At 31.5% G+C, this 12,990-nt stretch overlaps 2 protein-coding genes across 2 annotated transcripts; both read left to right on the top strand.

The window, feature by feature from the left end:
* Positions 1–2,165: 2,165 nt before the first annotated feature.
* LOC126750652 (uncharacterized protein F13E9.13, mitochondrial) lies at positions 2,166–7,364 on the top strand. Its single transcript, XM_050460322.1, has 5 exons — positions 2,166–2,375; positions 2,508–2,590; positions 2,643–2,783; positions 2,835–3,034; positions 6,999–7,364. Exons 1-5 carry the CDS (start codon positions 2,303–2,305, stop codon positions 7,318–7,320), a joined length of 819 nt encoding a protein of 272 aa, XP_050316279.1. The 5' UTR covers positions 2,166–2,302; the 3' UTR covers positions 7,321–7,364.
* A 2,976-nt stretch (positions 7,365–10,340) lies between these two features.
* LOC126750650 (carboxypeptidase B-like) lies at positions 10,341–12,781 on the top strand. Its single transcript, XM_050460320.1, has 8 exons — positions 10,341–10,491; positions 10,544–10,756; positions 10,810–10,909; positions 10,979–11,079; positions 11,136–11,349; positions 11,404–11,663; positions 12,322–12,533; positions 12,589–12,781. Exons 1-8 carry the CDS (start codon positions 10,421–10,423, stop codon positions 12,714–12,716), a joined length of 1,299 nt encoding a protein of 432 aa, XP_050316277.1. The 5' UTR covers positions 10,341–10,420; the 3' UTR covers positions 12,717–12,781.
* Positions 12,782–12,990: the final 209 nt, after the last annotated feature.

Genomic DNA, 12,990 nt, shown 5'->3' with positions numbered 1-12,990 from the left:
ATTTAACCTTTTGATAACATGACTTTTAGGTAAATCTTTATTCAATGATTTTAAATTATTATTTAATAGAATAGGAAAATGATCAGAAATTCCACTATACATAACTCTCGACTGTACAGCAGTGTCCCCTACATGTCTTACAAAATAGTGATCGATGCCTGAAGGTTGTTGGCCATTTTGTGCTCTAGTAGGTTTATTTATGGCACAGATATACCCAAATCCATTTAACACATTTAAATATTATACTATTTTATTTGTTTGGATTATATTAATGTTTATGTCTCCTAAAAAAAAATGTCAATATCAAAAAACTTTCTAATACATTTTGTAAATAGGTCACCTAACTGAGATATAAAGTTAATCATTACGTTATTCGTGAATCATTCTTTTACATAAGTAAAATCCGCATTCGTCCCAGTTGAATATCGTGCTCAAGACATCAAGCTATTTTTTTTCTGAAACGCACATATCATGAAGCTTCTTGAAACCAATTTCGACGTACCTCAACGTACCAAGTCCTCCAACTTCACAAGTACCAAAAATGTAAAAATTAACCTCTTAGCATATTTAAGTGGAATTATAATTGATAACAGACCCGAGGGTGCAAAAATATAATTGCTCCTATCAATTTTTTTGAGCTTTATAAAAACATCATGGGCCTGAGATGAGTAGATAGTTCAAATTAGAATTCCATAATGTGTTTGCTAGGCTGGAACCCAAAAACATGCCGCTAAGCTCTGAACCGATAATCGGCATAGTGAATTATGTATTTGCCGCATTAATGGAAGAGTCTACTTAATAGCGAGACCCTCGGGAGACAGACGGAAACACCTGGGATGAGACAAAGACGTAAGATTAAATGAATTGATCTAAATTAATATTTCACATAAGTCAATTCTTGTGGACAAGCATATCAAGCCTTTTTTTGAAGTATTTAATCTATAATCATTTTTGTTGGATGAATCCTTCATCAAAACAGCGCATACCACGAGGAAATAAATGCTATTACGCGACCCTACAATTATTCCTTTCTTATCGTTAAATAGGCAATTGAACTAATTTCTGGCGTATTTTTTAGGCAGTATAAAATAATTTTGTACATCTTTTAGGCAGTCGAAATCGTATGACATCTCTTTCATAATTCCTATTTCTTAAAAGCCGTGAGAGTCATTGCTTATTCTAAGTAGATAAACCCATTTGCTATTAGCGAACAGTTTAAGTCATATTCTAATTTTTTACGTGCAATTGCAACCATTTGCTGTAACCTTTTGCTGAATATAGTCAAGAGCTCAAGGCTTTTTTCAAATAATATATTTCATAATAGTTCTCTACTATAGCTCCAGAAATAATATCCCTGATCAAAGGTATTATTTCCAAGTGACTTTATAATAACCTATAATCTACAAATGTTGACTTAATATCTGGAAATATCCACTTATTATTCAAGAGGCCTATTTAAAGTGAAATGGTAAGAGGTATGATGTAGATTAAATTTGATATAATATGCCGATTTTGCGATCAATAAACATGCGTTTACAGAGCTCCCAAGTTTTCATTTATTTTCGATATGCAGGGGAAAAAATGTTTTTGAATATATCAAAAAAAGCTCTTTATTTATTAAATTTATTAAATGTATTAATAATTATAAAACTATTAATATAACATACCAGATTCTTCACTTCTACGATTTTTTCTTCTCGACAAAATGGGCTTTGACCCTTTGACATAGTAATTTTACAACATTTATAGGTTTCCAGATATCGAATTCAATTGTTTAAATACATACCTGGATTTTTAAAAATATAAATTATATAAAATGTATAAAAATTATTCTTCTTTTTGAATAAAATAATAATAATAATAAGAAAATATCCCTATAACTTAATACAGACCTTGTAAAAAAAGTCAAAGCGAGATAACAAAACAAAATTACTATTTAATGACTACCACAAGATATTTTTCATAGAAAATAACCTAAAACAACTCAATGATCCGGATATTTATTTTTCTTCTTTCTAATCATCATTATTATCATCTCTCTCTTTTTCTTCTTCTTCCTATTGTTCTTTTTGATCCTTTTTATTAACTGCCATCGTTAAATAGGCAAAAGTACTTTTTACTTAAAAAATATTTTCTCACTCATGTGCACACCGCATCTAAACTTCAAAGCAAGACACAAACATAAACAATAACAGCTTATACATTGATAAGGAGTATCATATCGATAAGTCTAAATACTTTAACCTAAAATTTTTGATTGCAGCCACAGTAAACATAATAGTATTGATTTGACTGTAACAAAATGATAAATTTTCGAAAACTTTTCAGAAAAAAATGTGCTGTAATTGGTATGGTCCATGTGAAAGCCTTACCAGGTAAATCAAATATAAGACACATTTTCAGTAAACATATATATATAGTATTACTCTCAGTCTGTTTTCTTATATATATTTTTTTCTTTGATTCTCTTGGAAAGTGTATTGATTTAACGCTTATTATATTAACAGGTACCCCCCAGTATCAAAACAATATAGAAAAAATCATCTCACATGCATCCAAAGAGACCGAAATCTACTTGAAAAATGAGTTGGTAATACCACAGACATATTGACAAAACAAACTCCTATATCCAGGAATTTTAGGATGCAATAATGATCGAAAATATGCACGACATCCCTTACGTACAGTCGAAACACTTCGGTCCAGAAATCGTAGCTACCATGTCGAGAGTTTGCACAGAAATTAGGAAAATCGTACCTTTAACTACCCCTTGTGGAATTCAGGTAAAAATTATGTTTTTTTTTTGTTAAACGTTGTTAAAATTATTTTTTTAGGTTTTATCGTGTGGGAATAAAGAAGCAATTGCCATTTCCAAAGCATGCAATTTTAATTTTATTAGAGCCGAAGGGTTCGTTTTTGGTCATATAGGGGATGAAGGTTATACAGATGCTAACGGAGGAAATCTGTTGAGGTATAGGAAGATGATAGGGGCGGACGATGTTTTGGTCTTAACTGATATTAAAAAGAAACACAGGTACAACCACTATGTTATATAGGCATATATAGAAATTATTAAAGCTTAAGAAGAAATTACAGATGCCTAGGCAACGTCGCATTACACTTTGTTTTAGCCTTTTTAACTTCTTTCCTCTATCTAACAATCTTCTTTTTACGTTCTCTATATCTTGCATTTCATTGAATTACAATTGCAGCTTATGGTTTGTCTGAAAGAGAGGTCGAAATAAGCAAAAGAAGTATTAAAAGAAATTAAAGTATTTTTTTAGAAATCCTTTTAATTTATCAGGGGATTTTTTTAATAGTTTCCAACAATTTTTTAGGGCCTAGAACTATATTACTTCCCTGTCAGCATGTTATATTGCAGCAACGTTCATTATATTGCAGAAATATTGCCGCAATAATTCTTTTGATATATTACTTCTGCAATATTGTTACAACATTACAGTTTTTTTACATATATCGATACCAAGATCAGAAGATTTAAAACTGCCAAGTTCGTATATTCCTGTATGTTTTACTCTCTTATTATAATAAATGACTTTATGCCAATATATAATATATCCTTTAACTTATTCATTACCTTTCATCAATAATATTATTAATAAGAATGGAATATTAATTTTGTTATATTTTATCAATATTGCAAATTCAATATAAAATATAGCAGCAATATAATTAAAAGATATAAGTAATATTACGTGAGTATTACTTTAATACAGCACATACATTAATGCAATATTACAGTAACATACCCCATGAAATATTGCTATAATGTTTCAGCAATGTTGCTGATGATGCGATGAAAAAAGCGGACATAAAAACATTGCTGCATCATGACTGTAATGAACTAGTAATATATGTGCATTATTGGTGCAAGACGCAATATTCCAGATGTAATATTCCTGCAATATAATTTGCCGACAGGGTTCTTCTTCCAGGCAATTGAAGTCATTTAAAGTCCTTTGAGGAAGTTTACATAGTTTGCCATCACCTTTAATCTATTTATATCATATCCCTATTTCTTTTAGAAAGTTGAGGTTGTTTTCCATTAGTTTTAAACAATTTGTATCACAATTCTATTAAGCAGATTGAATAATTTCTATTTATTCGTTAAAGTCATTCGTGTAGTATATGGAGTTCATTATTGGTCCTTTTAGGAAGTTGCAATAATTTCCTTCATTTTCTAGTCGTATAAGGGCATAATGCCTATTACTTAAGGGAAATTGGAGTCATTTGTTATTCCTTCCCAGCAATTAGGGTTACTTTTTGATTGTTAAATATAATTAACATATTTTTGAGCACACTTAAGCACGCGTCTTGTAGCTATTAAGATTAATCTTCCATTAATTGATTTAATTATTTGCCTAATATGTGTTGAATTCATCATCGTTTTTGTATTTTTACACTTCATTATAACCCTAAAAATAAAAGTCGAGAGGGGATAGATCTGGTGTTTTAGGTGGTCAACGGGCCACGTGTCGCCATCCATTTATCGTTAAACAGTCTATTAAGCAATATTCCTTGCAGGGAGATGGAGAATCTTGTCTATTTCTTTTAGACGGCCATCATATAGTTACATTCCTGTTTAGTTCAAGCGGTTATTTTTATCTAAACTCTATCTATCTGGTAACCAATAAATCATTGTTTTCATGTAACCAATAACATGCTACGTTGCCCGCAAACAAATTGCCTATTCCAGTAGCTTGCCCGCAAAACTTTTTAGATTTTAAAGCCGATTTAATTTTGCACTAATAAAATAATTAAAAAAATCGAACAAATATGTCACATGCTTTTTAGGCAGAAAAAACATTTTCTTTTACTGATATTTACAAAAAAAAAGATAAAATATATAAGATATAAATATATATTGACCGTTCATCATCAAGGTAGTTACATTCTTCGTTACCTTCCATCGGGTCTAATTCGATATCTGATTCTAGCTCTTTACCATTGTTATTAGCATGACTATTTTCCAGTAAATTCTTGTACCAATCTAGTCCAAATCTTATTCTCAATTTCCTTCAAAATGTATATGAAGTAAGGTTCTAACATTACCTAATTTTTTTGGATTTATTTGTTTTCATAAAGGCATTTCAGGCAACTGTAAATTGGTAGCGGTTTTTCCTGTTTTAATTAAATTTTGTTTCGAACTTCCAATATTAGTTTTAAAATTTGGATAAGTTTCTATTCGTATGTTTTTGTCAATCTTTGTCAAAAATATTCTTTTACACTCACCTATTTTATCTAACTTTTTGAGGTGCTTTAGCATTGTAAAGTTTCCAGTTTTTTTCTTATACTATAATAAAGCCTACTTCTTTATATATTGCATTGCAATTTTCTTTAACTTTGGAAACAGACTTTTTTGAGTTTTCTTTCAACTACATACTCCCAAAAAATTTAAATATGATCGTAAATTATGACTTGTTTATTTTTGCTTTTTATTATACTTAAGCTTGTGTTAGACTTGTTATGTTTTGCTTTAAATCAATCGATATTTGCTATTGTTTAAATATTATGAGACTTGTTTAGTTTTCAAATATAATAATAAATTTACAGCCCAATTTACAGAGGATTAGTCAAGTCTTATTAAAATGACTTGTTAAGTTTTGTGGGCAAGATATACACGAAACTACGTAATCAAAACATTGATTACTTTTAATAGATGAAGTCACAAATGCATCAACAACCTGCTTTATAAAATCAACCAGATACATCCTAACATCAAATTCACACTTGAACTTCAACAATTCTTTAAATTTTTTAGACCTCACAATCAAACGAAAACACAATGAATTAAATTTTACTATATATGGAAAATCCACACAAATGGATCACGCAATTCACTTTTGTTCCAACCACATATTTCAACACAAAATGGCAATTGTTAACTCTCACATACACAGGTTACTTAATGTACCACTTTCCCCAAAAGATTACTTGACAGAGGTCAATACAATTAAACAAATTGCTAGTAATAATGGTTACAATCCAGATTTAATTGTGAAAAAAATAAATAAAATTTAAAACTAAAGGGCTTAAAAATCTTGTCCCAACTTTAAATGAAAATTCCAAATATATTTGTATACCCTTTATTAATAATAATCTAACAAACAGCATTTCTTATATATTTAAAGAACACATCCCTAATATCCAAGTTTCCCATAAAATCACAAACAATATTAGTAAGGCTTTAGTAATCTGAAAAGACAAAGTTAGTAAACTTCAAAAAAACGGTGTATATAAATTAAACTGTTCAGAGTGTGAAACCCCCATATAGAAAGAACTTGCAGACCTCTGAACACTCGCATTGAGGAACATTTAAAAAACCCGAATAAGTCAACCTTTGGGCATCATTTAAAAACATAAAAGCATAAATTTGACCCTGATAAGGATTCAAAGTTATTAATTAATGTTTCTAGTAGAAATTTTATGAGGTTGGATTTTTTGGAGGACATCGAAATTAATAAAGAGATGAGAAATAATGACAAATGCTTAAACACACAAGTAGAATTAAGAAGGAATTTCATACCTTTACACCGTAGGCTCAATAGACTGAAGTCAATATAATAAATAAATAAAATAAAATAAATTTATGTTTACACACCCGTGCTATAGTCGCTCTGCAAAGTAATCAAACTTTAGGCAAAACCGTAGTAGTAGGCAACTCGTTTTGATATATAATAATACGATCTCGTCTCTATATGTTGTTTGAGAAAAATATTTTAAAATTATGGCGTCCAGTTTTATGTTATGTTAGGCACTAATAAATACCTCTTTAAAAGAGTTAAAAAGTTATTTTTGTTTTAGGAAAAGGACAAAAAAAGAAATGTTTTTAATGACATCCCTTTTAGGTAGCACTGATGATGGCTTAGCAGCCGAAAGCGCTTTACTATAAGATTTTTTTTTAAATATACACTTTATACAAACATCTTAGTCTTTTTTAATTAATATCATTTAATAAATTTTTACTTAATTTTCAGCTCGCATGCCATAACAAACGACGTTACCCTGGAAGAAACAGCAAAGGCTGCGGAATTTTTCTTGTCAGATGGTCTGATACTTACTGGTACTGCCACAGGCATGCCAGCCAAAGTAGATGAGCTCTCTAACCTGAGAAAATCAACAAAATTGCCGATCTTGGTTGGTTCCGGAGTGACAGAGGCAAATTTAGAAAATTACTTTGAAGCCGATGGTCTTATTGTTGGATCCGATTTTAAAAATGGCGGCGTTTGGAGTGAGACTGTTGATGAGGAGAGAGTGAAGAAATTTATGGGAAAAATTAGAACCTTGAGGATAAATTAATAATTATATCATTTCAGTCATGGAGTATTACATTGTTTCACTACTTTTCTCATATTATAATTGAATTGGACTATTACTGATATACAGGGTGATTCATTAAGAATGGGCAATCTCTGAACTAACTGGAGATACTACACACAAAAATATGGCGATTAAGCTTAACATGTCTTATAGTTACAGAGTTCTTAGAGTTACAGGGCTTTGTGGATGCAGATTGGGGGGCAAATGTTTTGGACCGAACCTTTTAAATTGAGTAGGTCTTTGGTTTCATGGGAAAACTCAAAACAAAAAACTGTGGCTCTGTCATCAACCGAAGCAGAATACATGTCTATTTCTGAGGCTACTAAGGAAACCATGTATTTGCGAAGTTTATTTACTAATTTGATTGGCGTAGTTCCTTGTATAATTTTGTTCAATGACAACCAAAGTGCGATTAATTTATCTGCAAATCATGTTTACCATAAAAGAAGTAAGCATATTGATATACGCCACGATTTTGTAAGAGAGGCTGTTACGGACAAAGTAATAGACTTGAGGTATTTAAGAACTGAAAGTTATGCCTGCAGATATTCTAACGAAAAGTTTAGTTTCAGAAAAGCATGACGATTTAATGTTAAGGCTAGGTGTTGTGAAGTTGTAATTATATTGATAAGTGGGGGTGTTAAATTTCATGTATCAATAAATTAACATGCTCTCCAGATACTCTTGGCAACACTTTAAGTTGAAGTTTGACGTTTTTTGTTAGAGAGGGAGAGATGAATAAACATCCGTTAGTCAGTCGTTGCTGATTTACGCTTGGGTTGGGTGTATCTCAGTTCCTAGAATCACGTTTTTTAATATTAAAAAGTACCATACTTTTACAAAAGTCAATTCAATGTTTTTATATAAACAAAAAAAACTACAGTTGATCTACAAAATATAAATCTGTTAAAAAGAAATAAAAATAAATTTGTACTATAATAAAAAATTTAGATTTGCCTTCAGAAGGATTTAAATTCATTTTTTTGGATGTTGTATAAAATTACTTTCAGTATAAGCAAGTATCATAAGATTTCATTTACTAAGCAAGGAAATCCTATGAATTTTTAATCCACAATTTTTTATATAGAATGCGAGATTTATGTTCTGAAGCTCCTAATTACTTCTAAAATCGCAATCTCCAGTCTGATTACTCAAATTACAACATCTTAAGATCCTGTAATGTTCTCCTTGTAGGACCTATTTTGGAATACTGCACTTTGTATGGATGTTATTTCCAACTGTTTCCAGTGATTGAAGAAGCTTCCAGAACAGCGTTCTGCCGAGTATATAAGCAGCCGCATCGTCGGTAGTTGTCAGTTCAGTAAAGTTTGGAATATTGGCGTGGGATTTATATAGTTGTAAATAAATACAGTAAAAATAAATATCTCTAGTAGTCCTGAGTAATCGTATTTTCGTAGTAAAGTGTATGAGTAAATTACTTGACTATTTTCGATGGTTTTAACTCATACCTAACGAGCGGGAAAAACATTACAATATCTAATTGTATTAATAAAGATCAGTCTAAATAAACCAATGATGTAGGACATTTGGCATTTTTGTTGGCTAGTAAAACTAACCTCTCACATTTTATGCTATTAAATATAAATTATGTATTTACATAAGATTTTTCAGAAACTCATCTGCTATATATGACCCAACGTGACACTATAGACTAAAAACATTCTTTTATGTACCATTTAAGGTTCTTTCTCCAAAACTGGCGCAAATAATTAAACAAAAAGCTGAGCGGAACGATAACTAATGGACTAATTTTTCCTGTAAGTTCGATAAAATATTAGCCGGCGATAGTGAAACACTTTTTCATGTAGGAAATTTAATGGCGGAAGCTAAGAATCAAGCGAGCACAATCGGTACTAAATATGAAGCAGGAAATTCTGCAACACTTCTGGGACCAGCGGCTGGAGCCGCTGATGACTGGGTGAAAGCAGTTGCTAATATGAGCTTGTCTTATACCCTCGAGTTGCCTATAAAAGGTAATATATCATTAATAGAATGTAATTTGCAATATCGCATTATTATAAATTTTAGGCAAAGGCTTTAGGATCCGGCCCTCGAAAATCTTGCCAGTGATACAAGAAACGTTGGAAGGCTTTAGGCTAATATATTTAGAAACAGTTTTGGACTTTGAAACATGCATCATAATGGCTCAAAAGCGAATACGATTGTTATTAAAATTTGACATATTAGAAAGAAATAAAAGCGTTTAATAGTTTAAATCTAATTATTGTATCTTTTGTTTTATGCTTCTTAAAAATTTCTTTGAAGAGAAAATGTGTACTCACTATATGAGAACTGTTAAGGCTTACTACACAGAAGGCACTTTACACGTATTCTAGCCCTATAGCGTTTGCATCATTAGTTAAAAATTCAACAAAATATTTAAAAGATAAAGGCTTTAATAATTCTTTATTGTGCCTTAACCTTAAAATGTCTTTTCCATATCTACATCAGCCAAAAGAAGTGTACAAGTCAAATAAGTACTTCGTGATCAAAATGTTCCTTTCATTCAATCAAAAGATCATTTTTTTAAATACATTTTAAAAAGGGTCGAAGGGTTTATAACTATAGATGAAAGCTAATTCGATAGTGGCTTTTTCTCTGTCTTATAAGTCTGCTGAAAGAGATGGAAAAGAAACTTTTACAGTCAACGATTAACACGGCCGTTAAAAAAAATGTTTGTGTGTCTATTCGATGTGTTCCTAAATTGCAAACTTCTGGTTATAAAAAACCGCTTTTAGTTTACAAGCAGACTGTACAAACATCAAAATAATTAGTAAAGCAATTGCTTTCTCTTGCTTCAATTGCCTCCTTGGATTAACCAGTGATAATTCTTTTAAGAACAATAAAAAAACTACCCAATTAAGCAGCATTAGTAAAAATTTATCTGCAATAAAGAGATTTACTGCTTGAACCTTTGGCAAATAGGTGCCATGGATTATAAAATTTATTAGACTGACAAGGTAAATAAAAAACGGATTATATAAAACCTCTTATCAATTAAAACCAATATATAACCAACTGTTATAAAGCATTACGTAATTGCCTAACAGTAGCCACGATGATGCGTAATAAAATTTTAGGCTACTTTCTTTTCCTTATAGGAGTTATTAATGCAGAATCATTTTTGGGGTAAGTAAGCTTTTTAGTTGTAACTATTTGCAAGCTTTTTTTTTAATTTTAGCTATAAGGTATACCAAGTTACGCCTCAAACACAAGAAAACGCCGAGTTTCTTCAAAAACTAAAATACAAACCAAACTATGATTTTTGGGTTGAAAGCCGGGCCTTTGGAAGCCCTAGTGACATAATGGTTGATCCAGTAGAACAAGAAACGTTTGAAAAAGAGCTGAGCCAGACGGGGATGCCTTATAAAGTCGTTGTGGATGATGTGGAACGGTACAGTTTTGGAACCACAGAAGAAGGTGATTTTAAGAATTATTACTTTTTAGGTTGCTTCAGATTGACAGAGTGGATCGATTGATGACCAGGTCCAGATCCATTATGGGGCCTGGGCAAGTAACCTTTACAAGTTTCATGAAATACGATGAAGTAAGATTTTTTTTTGTGCATGGAACTCTCAAAAGAGTGTAATATGTTTTTAATTATAATTATTTTTAGCAAATGGCATATCTTCGAAGGATAGGCCGAGACTATCCACAAATCGCCACAGTCACAACAGCAGGACACTCTTACGAGGGACGCGAAATTTTAATGGTGAAGTACGTACATTTTGACATATTAAACAACACATCGCTAAATAGAGTTCATTTTTAAGGATTTCCAGTGGTGCTAGCCAAACCGTCGTACCAAAACCAACTATTTTTATTGATGCAGGAATCCATTCTAGGGAGTGGATAGCACAACCTGTGGCTCTCTATCTTATCCAGCAGTTGGTTGAAAATAATACCAATGCTGGCATGTATCAAAATGTGGATTGGGTCATTATACCAAATTTGAATCCAGATGGTTACGAGTTCACCTATAATAATGTAAGCAAGCGAAATGTCTTTTTAATGTTCTATCTAGTAATCTTCTGTTTTCAGAATCGTATGTGGAGAAAAAATCGTCGCCTAGAAGGGAACAACTTATGTTACGGAACCGATTTGAATAGAAATTTTAACTACCAATGGATGTTTAACGGGGCATCGAACAATTCTTGTACAGAAATCTACGCCGGTCCAGAACCTTTTTCCGAACCGGAAACTAGGATTATTCGAGACTGGTTTCTAAACAACACGAACGCGAATGTCAAGCTGTATATGGCTGTACATAGTTTTGGAGAGATGGTCCTGTTTCCATGGGGGTAAGTTACACTGTAAAACATGTGCAATATAAGTTATAAGTTGAGTATTATTTGCATTCTCAGAATCCTTTTGGTAAAAAGTCTTGCAGTTTTTCTGGTAAAATCGTTTGTCCAGGAAACTGTCATTTAGCACAGGTAAAATTTTAAAACAACTTAACAGAAGCAACACATCATATGTTTACTTAAAAAATTTTTTGTACATTGTTGCGTTAAAAAAAATTACACTGTATACACATATGCAAGTATGACTATTACAATAACAAAATAAATGAAAACAAAAATTATATTTAAAAAAATGTATAAGTTAGTATCTGAAGCTACAAATGAACAAACAAATAAAAGCAATGATAACATAAATATTTTAAATAACAACGGACAAGGTTTTGAAAATAATAAAAATATGGCAGACTATTGCAATGATTATTTTATTAATGTTGGAGCACATATGGCAGACAGAATTGTAAATAGCCAATAACTGTTAAATTTTTCTATATCCAGTACAAATCAATGGACTAATCAAAAATATAAATTCTTTAAAAAATAATAGCTCCCCAGGAATTGACAAAATACCAAGTAAACTAATAAAAAATATTCATGTTTATATATTAAAACCACTTAAAGTGTGAACGTTGAGATAACCAATTAATTTGTCCTATAGCTATGCACCGATATTACCCCAAGATGTCGCAACACTTCGTCACGTAGGAAGTCTAATGGCAAGAGCTATCGAACAAGCGAGCACCATGGGCTCTAACTATACCGTAGAAAATTCTGCGACACTTTTGGGAGCAGCGGCTGGGGCTGCTGATGATTGGGTTAAAGCAGTTGCTAATGTGAACCTAACTTATACTCTCGAGTTACCCAACGGAGGTAATATATTGCTAATATTATGTAATTTTGAAAAATACATTATTATACATTTTAGACGCGCCCTTTTGGTTTATGATCCCGGCCAGACAGATCTTACCAGTGGTGCGAGAGACGTTCGAGGGCTTTAGAGCGCTTCATCAGTATATTCAAGAACAGTTTTGGACCTCGCAACAACAATCGTAATGGCTAATTAACAAATAATGTTATTAATTTAACCTTAGCTGGTATAGAAGAAATATCAAGTAATATCTATTGTTTTCATGTTTCCTTATATAAATATAGATTTCCCTGGTTACTTCCTCTTTGAGATTCATACCGGAGAACTTCTCGATAACTTCAACATTCTCCCTGGTTTCGAACTCTGCGTTCAATTTAATAAATCCTCGAAAGTTGCTTTTTTCGCTTTTCCGGCCATTTTGGGGGACAGTTACGATGTCGTTGGATACGTACGAATGTC

Source organism: Anthonomus grandis, chromosome 2 (genome assembly GCF_022605725.1).
Source record: "Anthonomus grandis grandis chromosome 2, icAntGran1.3, whole genome shotgun sequence".
Lineage (NCBI taxonomy): Eukaryota > Metazoa > Arthropoda > Insecta > Coleoptera > Curculionidae > Anthonomus > Anthonomus grandis.
This window is presented reverse-complemented; position numbering and strand designations above follow the sequence as displayed.

Excerpts from the sequence above, each read along its gene's own strand:
- LOC126750652 (XM_050460322.1), top strand. The coding sequence starts at position 2,303 with ATGATAAATTTTCGAAAACTTTTCAGAAAAAAATGTGCTGTAATTGGT. Across the intron at positions 2,376-2,507 it reads CCATGTGAAAGCCTTACCAG|GTACCCCCCAGTATCAAAAC; the intron begins GTAAATCAAATA and ends TTATATTAACAG. Across the intron at positions 2,784-2,834 it reads CTACCCCTTGTGGAATTCAG|GTTTTATCGTGTGGGAATAA; the intron begins GTAAAAATTATG and ends TTATTTTTTTAG.
- LOC126750650 (XM_050460320.1), top strand. The coding sequence starts at position 10,421 with ATGATGCGTAATAAAATTTTAGGCTACTTTCTTTTCCTTATAGGAGTT. Across the intron at positions 10,910-10,978 it reads GTTTCATGAAATACGATGAA|CAAATGGCATATCTTCGAAG; the intron begins GTAAGATTTTTT and ends AATTATTTTTAG. Across the intron at positions 11,080-11,135 it reads CGCGAAATTTTAATGGTGAA|GATTTCCAGTGGTGCTAGCC; the intron begins GTACGTACATTT and ends TTCATTTTTAAG.